The 21,032-nt window shown below is 34.0% G+C and overlaps 4 protein-coding genes and 1 non-coding gene across 5 annotated transcripts; 3 read left to right on the plus strand and 2 right to left on the minus strand.

Annotated features, from left to right (window-relative positions):
• Positions 2,753–5,522, plus strand: LOC18586116. The gene is made up of 2 exons (XM_007009306.2): positions 2,753–2,992; positions 3,474–5,522. Exon 2 carries the CDS (start codon positions 3,770–3,772, stop codon positions 5,291–5,293), a length of 1,524 nt encoding a protein of 507 aa, XP_007009368.2. The 5' UTR covers positions 2,753–2,992; positions 3,474–3,769; the 3' UTR covers positions 5,294–5,522.
• On the minus strand, positions 6,261–8,723 carry LOC18586117 (heat shock cognate 70 kDa protein 2). The gene is made up of 2 exons (XM_018129198.1): positions 8,380–8,723; positions 6,261–8,168 (listed from the first exon to the last, which is right to left on the minus strand). Exons 1-2 carry the CDS (start codon positions 8,591–8,593, stop codon positions 6,433–6,435), a joined length of 1,950 nt encoding a protein of 649 aa, XP_017984687.1. The 5' UTR covers positions 8,594–8,723; the 3' UTR covers positions 6,261–6,432.
• On the minus strand, positions 10,692–11,682 carry LOC18586118. Its single transcript, XM_007009308.2, has 3 exons — positions 11,424–11,682; positions 11,228–11,301; positions 10,692–11,124 (listed from the first exon to the last, which is right to left on the minus strand). Exons 1-3 carry the CDS (start codon positions 11,527–11,529, stop codon positions 11,032–11,034), a joined length of 273 nt encoding a protein of 90 aa, XP_007009370.1. The 5' UTR covers positions 11,530–11,682; the 3' UTR covers positions 10,692–11,031.
• Positions 13,039–13,109, plus strand: TRNAP-AGG. The gene has a single exon. It is a non-coding gene; the product is annotated as a tRNA-Pro (tRNA).
• On the plus strand, positions 14,323–18,085 carry LOC18586119 (ubiquitin-conjugating enzyme E2 7). Its single transcript, XM_007009309.2, has 6 exons — positions 14,323–14,456; positions 14,567–14,669; positions 15,513–15,610; positions 15,728–15,828; positions 17,555–17,632; positions 17,848–18,085. Exons 1-6 carry the CDS (start codon positions 14,414–14,416, stop codon positions 17,923–17,925), a joined length of 501 nt encoding a protein of 166 aa, XP_007009371.2. The 5' UTR covers positions 14,323–14,413; the 3' UTR covers positions 17,926–18,085.

The raw sequence follows: 21,032 nt of genomic DNA on the forward strand, positions 1-21,032 counted from the left end.
CTCGTATCTTTCATAGAAGTCTTACATCAATGAAGAGTTTGATAAACTTTAATATTACTTTTTACGTACCCGTAATTTTAACTCAAAAGATATATCTATCAAATAAAAGAAGACTTTGATATCTATTTTATCTTCGTAATATGAATCTTTTGTTTTCATGCAGAATAAGCAATACATTATCCAATGATTTGTTTTCTTTTTTTTTTTTCCCTTTGACATAGTTGATAAAGCAATTAAGACGCCAAATACATTGCTTCTATGACTTTACAAGGAATTTAAAAGCTTCAATTTGTACCAACAATAATTTAATAATTGAAATCAATTGGAAATTATTCTACATGGATTAATAAAGAATAGGATCAAAAGATTCAACTAAAATGGATAGGGGGATATCTTCAATGTTCAACTGAAGGTAAACATGAATCAAATCCATCCATTTTGTTGGTACCCAAATGTGGCAAAAAGGAGGAAGTTGGCCCCCTTTTTGAAAACTTTTTATTAGTGAATTTGACATCAACTAACTTATAAAAGTGAAAAGGATGGGGGAATCTTCAATGATGCTTCTTTTTGAATAATTGTTCATTGTTTGATTAGCAAAAGCCAATCACTTATCACTTGCATGGACCAGAAAAAAAATTAAAAAAAAAAAACCAAAGATAAGGTCTCCAAACTGGAATAACCTGAATCTCAAATCAAAGCAGCCTCTATTTGAGACTTTTTCTTTTTTCTTTTTGATAAGGAAAACTAGATATATATATGCTTTTTTAATACAATTTATACCCATTTTTTTATTCTTTAGGTTCAATACACTTTTGCTGGTGGAGAGAATAATGGTTGGTCACCAAAAAAGAATGGAAAGGAAATGAGGTAGGAGGAAGCTTTTTCTCTTTTCTTTTACCTTTTTTTTTTCTTTTTCATTTGGTTGAAAAGAATATGAGAGAAGAAGAACAAAGAGATTTTGATCACACTATTTCATACCTTCAAAATTTCATAAGTAGGAAAACACCCATTAAAATTGAGAATGCATAGTTTAATAAAGCCGTAATATTTTAAAAAGTTTTTGAATTATTCAATTAAAATAAACTCTTATTCTTCAATTAAGTTTAATCAAATTCTTGTATTTTTATTTTATAGTCAAACAAGTATTTATAATTAATGATTGATTAATCGTCATTAATTAAAACGTCACTTTAATTATGTTATCATGTAATATTATTGTTTATTATAACATGTCAACATATTATGATAATATCATATAACTTAAAATGACTTTGGCTAACGATAATTAGTTAATTGTCGATTATAAGAACTTATTTGATCTAAAATTAAAATATAAAAATTTGATTAAATGTAAAAAACTAATAATTTATTTAAATTTTTATGAATAATTTAAAATTTTTTAAGTATTATGTTTTTAATAAATGAGTTCAAAATCCAATCAATCAACTAGTGAGAATTAAAAAAAAAAAAGAAGAGAGTCTCCCTATTTTAAGCCCCCATTGAATTTTTTTTAATTTATATCTTCTCTTTCAACCAAATATAATTTAATCTCCATGTTATTTCTATAAATGTTTTTTTTTGTTGAAATAATACAAATTGTCTTTAGCTACCCGAAGAGCTTCTGCTTTCATTGCCCCTCACAATATTTCTACTTAATAATTTATAAATAATTTATCATGTTCCAAAAAGAGAATAAAAAAAACAAAACAAAACAAAAAATTTGTCTTGTTCTAATGATATGTGCATCCTAATAAGCTTTGCATAATTAGAATCTTTATTTTAATATTATAATAATGTCACTAAGGAAGAAACACATTAAAAAAATTCAATTATGAGATAATTAAAAATTATACAAAACAGTAATCATACAATAATATAAGAAAGATAATGCAATGAGGAGACTAAACTAGTTTCAACATTCATGAATTTATTATGCTTAAAATTGTTGTTTGAATAATATAATTGCATAAAGCTTGTCAATCAATACTAGAACTATATTTAATTAATTAATTAATTTATTTATTTATTTATCAAGTTGTCTTACATCAATGAACATAACCCACACAAAAATTGACGGATCACTTTGAATATTAAAAACTTTTCCACATATTGCATATGCACATGACATCTGTTCGAAATGATGAGATCATTGTAAAATTATTATATATATATATACGCACGTTTTATCTATATGTAGATCTAATCGTACATTTCAAGTCAAAATTTATTTTTTTGGAAAATCTTTTTATTAATTATTACATTTAGATTAAGATTAAGAGTTTGTAAAGTCTTAATTTTATTCATCTTAAATTTCATATGATAATTATTTATATATATTTACAAATATGGATATCGACGAATACCTTATAAAAGAGTATGCAGGATTATTTAATTTGATTAAGTAAGATTATGATACTTTATAACTCGATTCAAGTAATTAATTAATTTATATATGAATTATAATAGACTCATCATTTTAGAGTTATATAATATAAATAATGTTGAAACAATGTAGATTTATGATAATTATTTATATATTAGAAAAATAGAAAATCAAATAACCAAATTTAAGATTATAAGTTTAATTAGGTAAGATTTAATGTATTTTATTTTCTCTTTTAATTCTAATTGGAAAAAAAAAGAAAGCCTTAAAACAAAAAAGGAAACTAGCACGTGTCTTAACACGTGCTCCTCAACTAGTTTTTTGGGGTCGGTTTTTTGTACTTTCTCAGACGACGTTATAACACTCTATGGCACTGTTAGTCTTATCAGATAAGAGGGAGACGCCTTGTTTGACCGCTGTTTTTCGCTTCCCAGTTCAATCCAAAAAACAGAAGGAAAACGCCGTCAACATTTCCGTTACCTAACGTCGTCAATTCTTAACGGTCGCCGCTGCCTCCTTCATTTCCATATTCAATCCGTTTTCTCTCTCAAAGGGGGGATCATTATTCAAGCTCTCAAATTTCTCTGGATTCAAAGCCTCTCCTTTTAGGTAATAATAATGAAAATAAAATTTCTTTTTATTTTATTTTGTCTTGTTTTTTAGGTTTAGGTTTTTTGTTTTGGTGTGATTGATTTGATTTGCTTTTCAAATCTGTTCTTTTTGCGGCTGTTAATATTCGGTTAGATTTTATTGGATTCTGGTTCATGTAGAATCTTGGGTTTGCTCCTTTTTTTTTCTTTTGTTATATTCTGTTTGGTTGCTGGGAGAAAATCCATAGAAAGTGAAAATTTTGAATCTTTAATTGTTTTAGGGTATTTTAGATCTTGGAGAGTGAAAACATTAGCTTGACTAGGCCTTGATATAGGGTTTATTTGTCTTGTAAAAGAAGCATCTTTTTCGTTATTCTGAATCCATTTTCGTATGGAAAATTTGGGATTGAATTGGGTTTTTGTTTCTTGTAATGGAATTTATTGGATATGAATATGGATTTTTTTTATTGAGTGGAGGTGTTTTTGTTGATGTTTTTCAGGTTGGTTTTTTTGGTGCTAACTATGTACTGTTCATGCTCTTGTCGGTTTTAGTGTGAATATGGTTGATTGATGGAATTTTGTGGGTATTATTGTGGTGGGGATTGAACCATGAAGATATTTATGAGATTCATCAGTGGTTTTGTGGATTGATTGATTGATGGATCTACTACACTGCTGGTTTTTTCTTTTGATTCGTGAAGATGTCAATAGGGAACTTTTGTTGACTGTTAGGGGTTTGTGAGTTACATACATAGGCGAAAAGAGAGGAAACTGTGAAAAGAGCAAGGAAAAAAGAATGGGGGAAGCTCTTCTCACTACCCTATCAATGGAGAATTATCACCCATCTACACTTTTGTCAATGGATTCGGGCTCTTTTCCACCAGATGAATTGGAGAGAGAGATGAACCGACCTATGCTGCTTTCTCAGCCACCTGATATCAATCTTCCTCTATCTTCTGAACCGAGTCCACCTCCACTGGCATGGAATGATTCATGTGACATCTTAGATGTTAGCCTTGCACCTCAGATTTATGAGTCTGAGGCGGCTGTCAATATCCCAAAAGTGGCTAAGAAATGCATAAAGCGTCTTGATAGTGTATGGGGTGCTTGGTTTTTCTTTACTTTCTACTTCAAGCCTGTTTTGAATGGGAAGTCAAAGTCTAAGGTAAGTAGGGATGGCAATGGTGTGTCTGGGTATGACAAGTCAGACTTGCAGCTCGATTCATTCTTGGTTCAGCATGATATGGAGAACATGTATATGTGGGTTTTCAAGGAAAGGCCAGAAAATGCACTTGGTAAGATGCAGTTGAGGAGTTACATGAATGGTCACTCTCGGCAAGGGGAGCGCCCATTTCCATTTAGTGTGGATAAGGGTTTTGTCAGATCTCATAGAATGCAGAGGAAACACTACAGGGGTCTCTCCAATCCTCAGTGTTTACATGGGATTGAAGTTGTGCCATCACCAAACCTCTCTAATATCGATGATGAAGAGAAAAGGAGGTGGACAGAGCTTACGGGCAGGGATATAAACTTCTCTATTCCTCCTGAAGCAAGTGATTTTGGAGCTTGGAGGAACCTTACAAACACAGAATTTGAGCTTGAACAGTCCCCTGCTCCTCTAAAGAGTCATTTAAATTCCCACCCTAGAAAATTGCTTAATGGTACTGGTTTGAACTTATCAACTCAGCCATTAGAAAATATAAATGGTGATGGGATGGATGTATCACCTCTCTGCAACAAACGGAAAAAGGAGTATTTCCGGCATGGAAATGATGAGGATCCTGGTCTACCTAATAATTTGCATTCTAACCGAGTTTTGGATATGAAAATTCATCCAGTCGAGCCAACATGGTTGAATGAATTTAGCGGGGTAATGAAGAATGTATATGGGCCCGTTACAGCAGCAAAAACAATATATGAAGATGATGAAGGCTTTTTGATCATCGTCAGCTTGCCCTTTTCAGATCTTCAAAGGGTGAAAGTTACTTGGAGAAATACTCCCTCACATGGAATTGTAAAGATATGTTATGTGAGTACAGCCTGCATGCCATTCATTAAGAGACATGACAGGACATTTAAGCTAACAGATCCAACACCAGAGCACTGCCCTCCAGGGGAATTTATTAGAGAAATTCCCCTTCCAAACCGCATTCCCGAAGATGCTAAACTGGAAGCTTACCGTGATGAGACAGGAACAATGCTTGAAATTATTGTGCCCAAGCATCGTGTAGGACCAGAAGAGCATGAGGTCCGTGTCTGCCTTCGCCCCTCCCCATGGAGTGAACGAGCATTTATGGACCTGGAGGAATCCATAGTGTAATACATGTAAGGTTGTTAGGGTGGTTGGTGCTTCATTGTTTACTAACCTCATTCCATAAGGAAATCTGTGAAATTAAAACTGCATTTTTTTACATTACATGGGTTTTTTTTTCTCATACCTTCTATAATTTTCAATTTATCTTTAGATCAGTCCATGGTGGTATGTGGGTCGATGATTCATCATAGTTATTGACAATTCATCTTTATTGACTTAATAACTGCCTTACGTATGTGCATTCCTTTGAATTTAACTTTTTCACATCAAGAATTTAACTTAATTTGTGAATTGTGAGATTGGAATTTTGCTTTTTCACTTGGCTCGAAAGGTTAAGTTTTGCTTTCAGGCATGATAGATTGTGTTCTCTTTTCTACCTCTATGTTATGAGAATGGCAAGTGTAGCATTTCTTCTTCTTTGGAGTAAGAGGCAATGAAAATTGTTGAGCTTGGTGCTGCTTGCTGAAGAAGCATTCATGTCCTTGTGTATATCATCCATAATGGTAAACCATGGTTTTGGACAAGATGAATGAAGCTGCCTAGTTTTGGTTTTGTATGTGGCAATGGAGGCGCCTTAATGTAGTAGGGTGATAGAAAGTTAAATGAAGATTCTCAGCTGTAGAAATTGGCTTTGTATCGAAATCCCAATTTGTCAAGCCAGCCGTGGTTCAAGACTGTATATTGAGTAGTACTATCCTCACTTAAAAAGGTTATTCTATAATCCAAGTTCCTGTTCCAGGATAATGTCGTAGATTTCTTGAGGCGACCAACTTCTTCTAGCCTTGTTATTATGCATCATGTTAACTCTATTGGTAGATACGAATTATGGACTTTGTCTCTCATCATGTGGAGATGGCTAAGGACATGAGACTTTAGAGATTAGTTTATTCCTAATAGATATTCTGGAGCAGTCCAAAAACAATTACAAAAACCTAGCTAAAAAGCAAACAAAAGCATAGTAATTCTACATGCAAAGCAGAAGCGCACCGCCATTAAGACGTAATGTAATGCATTTATCCGATCCAATTACGCAAAAATTGGAGATTGTATCCATATAAGAAATAAACATAGAATGAAACATAATCGCATGAATACCCAAACAATAAAATTTCTAAAAATAGCATATAGGCTCAGGACTAAGCAACTTAGTCAACTTCTTCAATTTTGGGACCAGCACCACTGCCGCCAGCTGGAGGAATATCATCAGCCATGCCAGCACCACCCATGTCAGGACCAGCTCCCTGGTACATCTTAGCTATGATGGGGTTGCAAATGCTCTCAAGCTCCTTCATCTTGTCCTCGAACTCATCTGCCTCAGCTAGCTGGTTGCCATCCAACCATTGAACAGCCCCATCAATGGCATCCTCAATCTTCTTCTTGTCATCCGGGGAAAGCTTTGAGCCAATCTTCTCATCCTTGACAGTGTTCCTCATGTTATAGGCGTAGTTCTCCAAAGCATTCTTGGCCTCCGCCTTCTTCTTGTGCTCCTCATCCTCGGCCTTGTATTTCTCTGCCTCTTGGACCATCTTTTCAATTTCTTCCTTGGACAACCTACCCTTGTCATTTGTGATTGTAATCTTGTTCTTCTGGCCGGTAGTCTTGTCCTCAGCAGAGACATTCAGGATACCGTTTGCATCAATATCAAAACAAACAGTGATTTGAGGAACTCCCCTAGGTGCTGGAGGAATACCAGAGAGCTCGAACTTACCCAACAAGTTATTGTCCCTAGTTCTGGCTCTCTCACCCTCATAAACTTGAATCAACACACCCGGCTGGTTATCCGAGTAGGTTGAAAACACCTGCTCCTTCTTGGTGGGAATAGTGGTGTTCCTTGGAATCAAAACAGTCATAACACCACCAGCAGTTTCCAACCCAAGAGACAGAGGGGTAACATCCAAAAGCAATAAATCCTGAACCTTCTCATTTCCTTCACCACTCAAAATGGCAGCCTGGACAGCAGCACCGTATGCAACAGCCTCATCAGGGTTAATACTCTTGCAAAGCTCCTTGCCATTGAAAAAGTCCTGCAACAACTGCTGCACCTTAGGAATCCTAGTGGAACCTCCAACAAGGACAACATCATGGACACTGCTCTTATCCATCTTAGCATCCCTCAAACACTTCTCAACAGGCTCCATACACTTCCTAAAAAGATCCATGTTAAGCTCCTCAAACCTAGCACGAGTAATAGTTGAGTAAAAATCAATACCCTCATACAAAGAATCAATCTCAATGGTAGTTTGAGCAGTGGATGAAAGAGTCCTCTTAGCTCTCTCGCAAGCAGTCCTCAACCTCCTCAAAGCTCTGGGGTTCCCACTAATATCCTTCTTATTCTTCCTCTTAAACTCTTGAACAAAATGGTTCACCATCCTATTATCAAAATCTTCACCACCCAAATGAGTATCACCAGCGGTAGCCTTAACTTCGAAAATACCATCTTCAATAGTAAGCAAAGAAACATCAAAAGTACCACCACCCAAATCAAAAATCAAAACGTTCTTTTCACCAACACTGGTAGCTTTCTTATCAAGACCATAAGCAATGGCAGCAGCAGTTGGTTCGTTAATGATTCTCATAACATTAAGCCCAGCAATGACTCCGGCATCCTTGGTGGCTTGCCTTTGGGAATCATTGAAATAAGCAGGCACTGTAACGACAGCGTTTTTGATAGTGGAGCCAAGGTAGGCCTCAGCAATTTCACGCATTTTGATTAAAACCATGGAAGAGATTTCCTCAGCAGCAAATTGTTTCTCTTCACCCTTGTAATTAACAACAATCATGGGCTTATCAGCAGGCCCAGCAATAACCTTAAAGGGCCAAAGCTTAATATCGCTTTGGACCGTTGCGTCCGTAAATCTTCTCCCGATTAATCGTTTAGCATCTGTGTTATTATAAACAAAACTTACAGTCAACAAACTACAAAGGCAAAGTCAACTCTTTTAATAATCGCTAATCCCAAAATGACGTCATAAATAAAAAATAAAACCAGAAAAATAGATTTATACACAGATCTAAGAACATACATCGTCGCAGATCTAAAGGAAACTATGTTCAGTCCTTCAAAATAAAGCAGAGAGGGAATCAGGGATTACCGAAGACGGTGTTGATGGGGTTCATGGCGACTTGGTTCTTAGCAGCGTCACCGATTAAACGCTCGGAATCCGTAAAAGCGACATAAGACGGCGTCGTACGGTTTCCTTGATCGTTGGCGATGATTTCAACTCTGTCGTGTTGCCATACTCCGACGCACGAGTACGTCGTCCCTAGATCGATCCCGATCGCTGGTCCTTCTCCCTTTCCGGCCATCGATACGAATTACTTTGAAAACAGAGAAATAAATAAAATCGGCGGCTGAGAGATCAAAGAAAATGGTTTAGGGTTTTTTTAGGTTTGGCAGCGTTTTGCCTTTCTTGTAATGAGAAGAGAGTGGGAGGGAAGAGGGAGTTATATAGTAGAATACTGGTATGTATTTTTGGGGTTAAGAGTTCTAGAAAGTTCGATAAGGGGAATTCTTAGCCGTCAGTTTTGACCCTGCCCTTCCCACCTAAAATCTCTCGCTCCTGGTTGGTTCTGGAGATTTCTTTTTTCTGTTATTTTTTCTTTTTTTGATTAATTATTTATTAAAGAATATTCTACTCCAAGAAGCGCACTTTTAAAGGAACTTCGAATCCTCCTCCGCTGGAGAATCTCTTCCCGCGTTTTTATTTTCATTTGTTTTATTTTTTAATAATAATTATATAAAGATAAAATATTTATAAAATATATAAAATTTAAATTATCAAATATTTAATACTGAATGATTTAATTTATTTATAAATTAAATAAATTTTATTTATTAGAATTTATCAATCTAGGACGCTGACGTGTCTACTTTACAAGTCACATACAGCTAGTTTGGGCCATCGTGGACGGTGGGCTTACCACACGGTAAGGATTCTTTCTTCTATGCTAAGAATACAAAAAATTCATTTTATTTTATTTATTTTCTTTTTTCTTGGATTAATAAAAGTTGGAAAGAAATTTCAAAATCAAACAATTTTAATAAAAAATTGAATTTATGTTTCATGTCATTATCAAAGGACTTACTATTTAATTATCGAATAATAATAAGATTAAGATCAAATTTATCACTATGATGTAAGTCAATAATGAAAAATTTCACCGTCGAATTTTGTTCTTATAATTTCAATTTTGTTTATTTTCAGATATCAAGTAACAAATTGATGATAATTTTTTTATTTTTATTAAAAGAATATTTTGTGAAATATTTTAATTTTGTTAATTTTTATTTAAAAAATCATTGAAATTGGAATATATAGTGACAAAATTTGTCATTCACATTAAAAAAATGGTTCTGTGAATTTTTTAAATTCGTTATTTTTTTAAATTAATAATATTAAAATTACGATGATTAATTATTATTATCAAATTACTACTTGTCATTTTAGATTAGATAATGATACATACTTATATATAATAGATGACGGTGTAACTTACTGATATGATATGATAAAATTATCATATTATATTTTTCACCTTCCACTTTTATGTCACACATAAATATTATTTTAATTAACGATAATTAAATAACTATTAGTCATAAAAAATATATTTTATCTAAAATAAATTTATGAAAACTTGATTGAAGATAATAAAAAAAGAATTATTGATTTAAAATTTTTTAAATAATTTAAAAATTTTCACGTATTATGCTATTATTATTCAATTAATTATATAGATATTTTTGTGGTAGGAGAAAAATAAATAAAAGTAAGTCCAAAATACAAAGAAAAGGCCAAAGGAGAGGCTTTAATATCCCGAACTGGGCAGTCCAACCACATTCCAATTTCTGCTAATACTTATACAATAGAGTAACTTCCCATAGTCAATCGTCAGCAATGAAAATTTTTTAACTATTTTTGTCAGTGATTTCGTTCTTTCACCTTATTAGCTTCAAACTTTATACTTTGACTAGTCGATGAAAGGCCTTTGAATTGACAAGAATATACAGTTCAAAGTTGCGATTTCACGCGGATCACAATTTGAGAGGAAATCATGACTAACTAGTGACAAACCCTTTTCTTCTTTTGTGTTAATAATTTCTTCATTTGTACAAATTGATGTGGCCATTGATTGATCATGGATGAACCCCTTTTTCAAAGGGTTGCTTTACTTTATAACCAATCCCTTGTTTCTTTCTGATTCAACAATTTCTATGCTGCTTTCCTTCATCATGTCGAAGAAAATTTATGCTTTCTGCTATAGCATCAGCACCTTACTGCCACTGTTGTTTCCCTAACAATGGTAGCCAAAGGTTTCCAGGAGATTCTAATGGCAGAATAAGCCAAAGGGGAGGGAAAGAATTGGGGAAAGAGAGAGAAGTTCTGATGGAAAAATGTTTGCTGGAAACATGGCAAGAGAAAGTTCATCTTGCCTGATATCTGAATAAAGTTTTTCCAAACCAATTAAGCATATTTACCCCCCATATTTAGACACCTAGGTGGGGAAAAAAGATTCACACAGAATTTCCAAAAAGTACTTCAAACAATATTGTGGGATTCTCTCTGATTATGTAGTAGGATTTAGCAGAGAGAAAAGGACAGTATTCATTGTACTGAATTACCTATAATGAAGCCCTTCTACAAATTATAGGAAGCACTGAGAAATATTACAGATGCAAAACTTTTGATTAACCTCAACAACAGGAGAAAACAATATCACAGCTCCATCCTTTTTCTTTCCTTTCATGGCTTGGATGGTGGATGCCGGTTTCCGATTGGGTTTGGCGCAGATGGAACCTTACGCATGTTATCTTTGAACTGTGTTGCAGGTTCCTTCTTTTCTCCACAAGGAAAGACAGAGGCATTCATGTCAGCCATTTTTCATCATAATCAAACAAAGGGTAAGACCACCTTATATTTAGCAATAAGCAAAACTCACCCAAGTAGATAGCAAGAACCTTTTGCCAGAATTTGGTTTAGGTTTAGCAGTTCTGATCTTCACATCCTCATCAACTGTAATAAAGAGTTTCAAAAAAAAAAAAAAAGAAGAGTAATGTAATTTGTCGTCTTTTATCCAAGATTACATGTTCTGAGAGTGCCTGAAGATATATATATATAGGTAAGAAAGAGCTTGCCTGTTCCCATGGCTTGAATCCTTATGGCCATTGAAAACTGAGATTGAGAAGCTGTAACAAGGAGAAATGCAATGATCAGATAGGCTACAACTTGTGTTCTCTTCATCTTTGGCGCCAACCCACTGTGCTTTCACCCTTGGTGCTGGTCTTAATGAGCACATGAGGAAGAGGGACATATTTATGGAGGACAAATTGGCTACTTCATCATGACTTGGTTTGAAAAACAAGGGCAACTTCTTGTAAAAGCTGTCTGGGAATCCAATGCTTTTTCACAGATTCGGATTAATAAGGCTAGAGATGTGGGATTTTCTTGGCGTTGCACGTTGACTTGAAGCTTGAGCATTGATCATGGGCAACCATATCATTGAGATATCAACTCTATGGTCCTCCCACTGTCTCTTCCAGCCTAAAGTTGATTGCAACAGCTGGGTGTTGGTATGGGAATGTTGTTGATTTTCTAATCATGTAATAGAAACGTCCAAAATCATTGCCTTTGCAACGTGAAAATGCAAATCCAAAGCACCTGATTTGTTGTTGGGCAAAAAACTGTTTGCAATAGCTCCTCAACTGTTCTGCCTTTCTATTTCTTTTCTCATCAAAACATGTTTTCTGCAGGGAAAAGAATCTGTCAAGTTAGCTCTAAAAAATTGAAGATTGTACCACCCGCCCTTGAGCAGATTTCGAAGTGCTTTCATCTCAAAACTTTTTCCATTTTAGCTTTTAATGGTTGCCTTGGGATGCACACTCTTCACATTCAAGAATTTTCAATCTTTCTGAAGCCTGTTGAATTCACCTCATTCCTCATTAACAAAGGCATTTACCAGAGAGGTAATCCTGCCCCTTTTCTTCATTGGTTAAAAAGCTAGAAATGCATGTTTCTCAGCTAAACTGACCATTTAACAAGTTGCCTGGTAGATTTTTCTTGTACGGGAACATGGTAATATCAGCATTTGTCAAGGTTTCTTAATGCTATTGTTGCACATGATCAGTCTTTGAATGCTTTTAAACTGTTCTTAACCACTTGGAGAAGTTCTATATATCCTTGAATACATGGCCAGTCTCTCATTATCAAAAAGCTTTTGTTGCAGCTCTTTCAAGAACTATAGTGTGTTAGCAAAAGCTTGATGGGGTCTTTTACAACAATTATCGTTGAGAAAAAGTTGTCAAAGAGTGGGACACCACTTGGCAACAAAGAAAAGAAAAGGACTCTTAAAACCAAGGGTCTATAATTATGCTGCATGCCTTCCATTGACCTCTGAATGAGACAAGCTGCAATGATACCATTTAGCACTGTTAATAAGGATTTTCTGTCTGGAATTTTGTAGGTTTCATTAGGTAATTGATTACATTCTCATTCATATGGGGTGGGTTTTTTTTTTTATTATTTCAAATTAAAGTAGTAGGTTTGGCTTCTTTTGCTCTTTCCCTGTTATGCTTGTGGCTTGTTCTGTGCTATAGCCCTTTTAGGTCCTCCTTTGTTGAAGAAGAGTCAATTTTGGCACTTCCATATGGTTTTTCCACAGCTGTTAAGATCCAATCATGTTAATTCAAAGATTTGCAACTACTATTGGTTAAACTAAGTTATCTAGGGCTTGTGGAAGTGTGGCCAACAATTGGGCACTTGGTCTAGTGGTATGATTTTCGCTTAGGGTGCGAGGTCCCCGAGTTCAATTCTCGGAGTGCCCCAATCATTCATACATTTAACTATACCTTTAATAATGATTTTTTATCAATAATAGAGAAATTGAATGAGTTAAAGGTGAGACAATAACAAATCTCTTTTGTTTTATTTCATATGCTATTGTGTGGCCATGTGAAGGGGCAAAACAATATGGTTTTAAAGAAGGAATAAAGGTGACCCTTTCCCTCTAGACTCTACCAAAAGAAAATGATCATCACATCTAAAACCAAATCTTTTGTATCTTGGTAAGAATATTTTGCCTCTTACCATATACCTCATGCTTAGCGTCCTACTGCCCTAGCTTAGGGCCATAGCTTTTCTCATTGTATGGCACAAATCCAAGATCCTTATAGAAAAAAAGAAAGAGTCAATTATGAAGAGATTAGAGAATATATGAGCTAGATTTTTTTGCATGAAAGTTTGAAGTTTGATGATCTGAATTCTTCCCTTAATTGCTTTAGAAAAGATAGATAGTAAATAATTAAAGATAAGTCACACTTATATTCACGTTTTTCTCATAAATATAATATGGGACTTTTAATTGAAAGTCCCATTGATTTTTCATATGATATATTTCATTGAAATTCCTTTCATTAATTTAATTTTAACACTTGAATTCAAAGGGTTATTTTATTTTTAATATGCTTATAATTATTTTTATATCAAATTTATTGAGGTAATTGTGAAAATTTGGCAACAAATTTTACTCTTTACTTATCATGTTTAGATAAACATAAAAATTTATTAAATAAGTCATTTTTTGTTGCATGCAATTAAATTTTTATATTTTCATTTTAAATTAAATGAGTTCTTATAATTAATGATTGATTAATTGTAATTAGTTAAATAATCATTTATCATTTTATGTCACATTATATGTTAACATATTATAATAGATGGTATTATAACATTATTTTATATAAATGCCATATGTGTATAAAAAATTATAAGTGCTATTTTATGCCATATGTTAATTTTTTTTTCTTTTTTTTTAATATTCCTCTACCTCCTTTATCCCGGTTAAAGACAAATAGAAATTTTAAAAAATATCCGAATAAAATTCTAAAAGAAAAATAAAGAATATCTGACGTGTCCAAGGCAAATTAAAAAAAGGGAAAAAGTAATCCGACGTGGACAAAATCGGATTCCAAAATGAACTTTTTCCCTCTCTATAAATATCCAATCACCCCGCTTCTGGAATTTCCCTCGCTTCCTCCTCTTCACTCTTTCTTTCTTGATCAACAGAATTACCAATCAAATTCAACTCTTTAACATTCTTTTTCTTTAAAGAATAAAGCTTTCTTCTTCAATGGCTTCCCAAGCGACTCTCCTTCTCCAAAAGCAACTCAAAGGTTCTTTTTTTGGTTAAAGGCGTTGGTTTATTGATAATTTCTTCTTCTTTTTCTTTTTTTTTTTCGAATTTTTTGGTTTTTTTTTAAGAAATTGATTTTCGTTGTTGCAGATCTTTGCAAGAACCCGGTTGATGGATTCTCAGCGGGGCTGGTTGATGAAAACAATGTTTTTGAATGGAATGTTACAATTATGGGGCCCCCAGATACACTCTAGTATGTAATTTTAATTCTTTTTTCTTTCTTTTTTGTACATTCTTTTTTTGCTGATTAGTCAGTTGAATCTTGGTGCGCGCCCAATGTGTGTATGTGAACCTGATAATGGGTTTTGGGTTTTCTTTTGTGTGGTTAAATTATGTTATAGGTTGATGTTTGATTAACTGTTATAGAAAATTTTTCATGGTTTAATTTGGATTTTATTTAGTTACTCATTTATTTGCTAGGAAAGTTTCCTTTTTTCTTTTAACTAAAATCTAAGTGTTACTGTTTGATTGAATTATTTGCTTTATGGTAATTAATTATGGGCTTACGACACTTGAAAGGTCAGAATTGTTGTTAAGAAGCTTTGATTGTTCCAAAAGAAATTAATTAAGAAGCTTTGTTTCAATTTGGTAGGCTTGTTCTTTAGTGGTCAGCAGTATTTTATTGCGTGTCTTAGAATTCTTTTTGGGATGACATAACTCTTTGACTAAGGGTTTAGATTAATTGATGCAATTTTGGCTTAAAATAAGTGGGTTTTGATTAATTGGAATAAAATTTTTTTTGATGAAAACGCTGCTATTTGGGTTTATGTTGACATGATTGCAGTTGATTATGGTATTGAATTTTTTATTTAGGGATGATAAATCATACTAGGATTGAGATTATTGATTTGGTTTTGACATTAGTGACAACATTAGGGAATAAGAATTTGTTCAATATGATGGAGGAGAGGTGATTCTGACCTTAAACCTTAAGTCTCATAAGGAGGGATAATGAGTGCTAGTCTAAGCTTTGGTTGTTATTTTATTGAGATTGCCATTGATCGTGTTTCTTGTTTCATAATTTTGTGGATTATAGTGAAGGGGGGTGCTTCAATGCCATCATGAAATTTCCAGAAGATTACCCAGTAAACCCTCCAACAGTAAGGTTTATCTCGGAGATGTGGCATCCTAATGGTGAGAAGTTATATTCTGATTTTGAAACCATAAATTTATGTTTCTTGTTTTTTTTTTTTTCAAATTTTCTCAGTCTTGAGTGGGCATAATGCTTGAAAGCTGATGTGTGAACTACAGTTTTCCGTAGTGGAAACGTTTGCATATCAATTCTTCATCCCCCTGGTGATGATCCAGATGGCTATGAGCTTGCATCAGAACGCTGGAATCCACTCCACACGGTACATGATTTAGATTTGATTTAATTTCTTGCTGATCCTTTTGTTAGTCTGTATTTATCTGCATACTTTGTTATGAATTTATTTGTATATCAAGTCCTGTGAATCAAGTATGTTTAGCTGTCTTGATAGTTATTGCATATGGATTTTTGTCTTGTTACTTTTGTCTCTTTCACTCTGTTAACCGTATGATATCTAAACCTTTCGAGGCTGCAAGTGGTGGAACTAGGATTTTGCCACTTTCACTCCTGGATCATGCATGGTCCAGGGATGGAGGATGAATGCTGAAGAGATATGGACATGGTAACTCTTTGCTGTCATCTATATTATCAGTGCATACTGTTGTTTGGCCATCTGATGGCAGTTATAATTGGCAGTAATCTTGATGGTGGGCATCTCTGAGGACTGAAACTTGAGTATCACTACATTTGAGGTGTTGTTCCTAAATCCTAGCTCAACTCTAGATTTGAAGAGATTGCTTTAGTTGGTCAAGGTTGGATTTTGGCATTAGTGTAGCGTAGTTTTATTGGTCATCTGGAACTGGAAATTTACACTATGATCAGATTTTAGTGTAATAAAAACCTGATACATGCTGGCAGCTGGTAGCCTTTTTTATTACCGCTTGCATTCATTTATATTTGAACTTTTAAGGGAGCAAGGAATGGGGATAGAAGAAAAGAAATCTGGTGCTGAAGTAGCAAGTAGCAACTTCTAGGGTATTGGCCTTGGGCAGGTAAATGGGGAGATTATCCCACAACATAGCAAACTATTGGCTTAGGGCTGAAGGTATATACATTACAGGAAATACTTCCATTCAGATTATCTGTGGTTCAAAGTTAAGGGATTATAAATTCTACTGGCAATTGCCTTTGGAACTTTGAATTTATGAAGTAAAATGCACTTCATTGCAAACATATATAGTCTTATCACCTGAGGTCTAAGTTCAGTTTTCCATTGATATTTTCCTTCAAGCTTTGTAAATTGTGGAGCAAAATTGAACTCTGACTGCAGGCTGCAGCCATAGAATATGATTAGATAAAAGAGTTTGACAGTGGCTCCAAGAGTACCGTTGGCTAGACTGACATAAAAACTAGATTACTTGTTAAAAGCTATGGTTTTGAGAAATTAAAGGAAAAAACCTAAAGCACATCGAAGCCCTTATTAATGTAAAACCAAGTGCACAAACCCCAAAGTCTTCTTAGTATACTTTTCAGAGAAGCCCAGCAGCACCATATATACATACTAATTTAGGAACGTAGCTCAGAAAACTTAACAGAGCCTATGACTCTGAAGTTAGTTACTTGAAAATTATCGACGCAAGAAAGGCAGTTAAACTGCTTGTTGGATTAATTCAGGGCAGTGAGTGGGTATAAGATTCTGGTTAGATACATAACAGAGGTGGAAGAGGAAGCAGTAATGAGAAGGAATGATAAAGAAGATTGGCTGCACAAATAAGCACTAATTAGAATGAGAAATGGTCGAAGAAATACATCAGATGTTAACATCTCACTGTTTGAACACGATAGTACAACTTGAGAAAGAAGAGTTTTGCCTTGTAATTATGGAATTGCTAAATACATTTCAGCTAAAGTTCCATCTCCTGTTTTGAAACCACTTTTTCTGATTTACTCAAGCAGTGTCAATATCTTCAGCTTTGCCTTCTACTGTTTGTTACGGAACCTGTTTTTGCTGAATACAAATATTTCTGCTGCTGAATGCTGATTTGCAGGTTCAGAGTATAGTTTTGAGCATCATATCAATGCTCTCTAGCCCTAATGATGAATCCCCTGCCAACGTCGATGCTGCGGTACGTCTTCTCTTTTAGTCCATAATTTTCAATAATTTGTGATGACAGAAATGAATCCCACATTAGTGTTTGGAAAGTGCTGACAAAGTTAAAGCAAATGCTAGTACAAAGCTACCAATATTATTGGAATGGAACTTGTCTTTCTGGTTTTCATGCAATGCATTGTTTAAGAAGCATAATTGAACTTAATATTTTGGAAGTTGCCTGTTCTGCAGATCGATTGGAGGGAGAATATGGAGGAGTTTAAGCAGAAAGTCAAGCGCTGTGTGAAAAAGTCACAAGATCTGCTATAACTGCTCCAAGTATATCAAACCATGTAGAATACCTATATTTCTGTCAATCAACAGTAACTCTTCTCTTTTTTTTTTTTTTTGTCCATATCTACAAGCTAACTAGTGCCAGCTGAAGAATATAGACTGAATTTTGGTTGAAATCAAAGCACCATTTCATAAATAAGCTTGTGATTGGCATGTGAACAAATTTTCCCATTCTTTCTTTCTTTGTTTTCTTTGTTTTCTTCTTCTTGTATGTTACATGAACAAAAAGGATCAAAAGTACAGCAGCAAAAGAGAAGAGCAGTTAGATGCAAACTGCATATAAAGGGGCCAACTTCTCCAATCATGTACTAAATCTTCTTTGTTTCAGCCGAAAAGAATAAATTAGAAAAGTCTTTGTTCACAACCATGTGTGAATTCTGTCTTTATGTTCAACACCAAGAAAATAGGATTTCTCGTCTTTTTTATATCACACGATAATTATGTATTATGTTGACATGTACGATATATAGTGATATGGACATTAATTGACATACATCAAGTTTTATGCATAAATTTTTTATAGTAATAATTCACCAAATTTCAACTAAATGTTGTTATTTTTTAGGATGAAAAAAAAAACCATTTCTTTTTTTTTTTTTAGGTTTCTCATTTAATTATTAATTTTTTTTGTCTTAATTCGTTTAATATGAGCTGTATGCTCACTATTGGCCAACAAGGAGCTGGAAAGAAGATCCAAGCCAGGGAGATAAGAAACAACACAAACCTAACAACAAGAGAACGACTTCTGCAGATAGCGTGCTGCACAAAGGCCCAATGGGTGGAGCGTTTGTTCTTCACGTTCGTCCTAACGCGTGAAGACAACAATGTAAAAAAAAGGTTAGCTTAAATTGTTAAGAAGGAGAGTGAAACTATGAAAAGGGAGGGATAAGATAAAACAAAGTCTCTCTTTTTAAGCACTCCAAAGTCAAAGCTTTGTCAATCCTTCGAATGCAGAAGAATGTCAACTCCATGTTTCTAGTCCTAAATCTTATAAAGTTTGAGAATTCTTTTGTTTTACTTTTCATATAAAGACTAGATGTTTCTGCAAACAACTAATTCCATCGATTAATTTATTTATTTGGATAAGTAAAAATTTTGAATTCCATAATTTTTTGCCGATGTTTATGTTTTAATATGATGGTTGAAACAATTTATTAATCTTTAAAAGGTTCAGCCATCCAACTCTCAGAAGGCAGCAGCACCTCAAACCAATGGAAAGAGCACATCAAAGAAGAAACCGGCATTCAAAGACACAATCAAACTCAGAAAATCCAGCTCCCCTCCATTAGCGAGCCCACAAAAACCTCCAGCACAAAGATCCTCAACAGTTGTGCTCGTAGCTCAACCAAAACCAACTCCAAAATAATGTCCAAGACAGCCAATCCTTACCTTCAAAGCCCATCGTTGATTCTGTCAAATTTGATCACTCATCAAAGAAGCAAGAGAGGAACAGCCAACACAGATTCCCTGTAAAAATCCAGGTTTTTACTCACTTATCCTGGAAAGTACACTACCCTTCTGATCCTGAAAATTCCCACTTTTTAATTATAAGTTCATAAGTCTTGGACTCTGCTTCTTTCTTTCCCTTTCTTCATGTACTGTTAAGAGTTTAATTAGCATTCCGTGTTGTTATTGTATTTCTCATGCTGGGTTGTTTTTACTGGTATTGCATTGACTAGAGTTGCATTTCTGTGGGATCTTGAGCTCTTCATATTCTAATGGTTTCCCGTACAATTCCTCCACGAACCTTAATTGGTCTTATAAGAGCTTTTCTAGACGTTGCTGTTGCTTATTTCCTTCTATGTGGATCAACCTTGGGGTTTGTTTTTTGCTTGGAAATTTTATAATGTTTTTCGACTTTATTACTTGCCTTGTCCTTGTACTGGGGTACCAAAACAGCTTCCTCTGCTGGCACAAACTGCTTATTGAATGTCCAACAGGAAAGATGTATTCTGCTCATTGAATAGGTTCCCTTTTAACTTAGCTTGGAACGTTCAATGATCAAGAGTGCAATTCGAATGCCAAGTCCATTAAAGATTGAAAATTTCCGCAATTGGGTCAGAATCGGTGAGTAAACCATGTTCTACTTCACCTTCTTCAGGTTTAAGATTGCAAACTAGGGTGGATAAAGAGAGTGGATATGATGCCAAGGGTTAAAAAAATATATATTATAAATCAGAAGCAGAAATCTGGTAGAAGAACACTTTATTCTTTAAAAGAAAAAGAATATTTATGAGTCCTGCAAGAAAGAATCAGCAGCAAAACGTTAGAAGACATTCCTGCATCCTAAATGCAAAAAGGCCGATGCCACAATCAGAAAGAAAAGAAAAAAAATATAAGTACTTGGCCCGCTGCTATAGATATATAACAAATTCATAAACTATATCCAATAGGGTGCTGGATTTGCATGGACTGTCATTAAATGTCAGAATCATTCTCTTCTCACCATCAACATTTAATTGATTAATTATTTAATTAATTTGATCACTCTGCCCCTCAACATGAAAGGAAACTTTACTCATGAACCAAAATATTAATGTTTAATTATGAAATTGACAGCTTTTTATTTTGTTAGAGTTTCTTGGTGTGCTGCTCAAGATCTTTCATTAATCTGTTCTCTCTTCAAAGTACAATATAATTTCAGTGTACTTTGGAATCACTAATTTATAAGACAAGGCTCTAAGAGTATTATTGTTATCTAAGAAAAAATCAAATAAGACATTCTATAAAAAAAAATAAATAAAACAAGACTTTTATCTTTCTTTTTTTTTGAGAGGCAACAAGACTTTTATCTTTTACTATAATTATTTTCAATTAATAAAAGAAAATTAAATAATAATGCCATAAGTCCATTTCCTTTTCACTGCAAGAAGATTTGAGAAGATTTAATAGTTTTTGGGTCAGATTTTGGATACATGTTCTGTAAGTTTTGGACCAAATTTTAGATACATTGTCCAATTCATAGCATAATTGAGTTATTTTTTTTAAATTGAAAAAAAAAATTGATCTCGAATCTTTAAGTGGGAAATATATGTATTTATCATTAAACTAAATATTTAGATTCTAATTATTAAGAAATTATA

Source organism: Theobroma cacao, chromosome 10 (genome assembly GCF_000208745.1).
Source record: "Theobroma cacao cultivar B97-61/B2 chromosome 10, Criollo_cocoa_genome_V2, whole genome shotgun sequence".
NCBI lineage: Eukaryota > Viridiplantae > Streptophyta > Magnoliopsida > Malvales > Malvaceae > Theobroma > Theobroma cacao.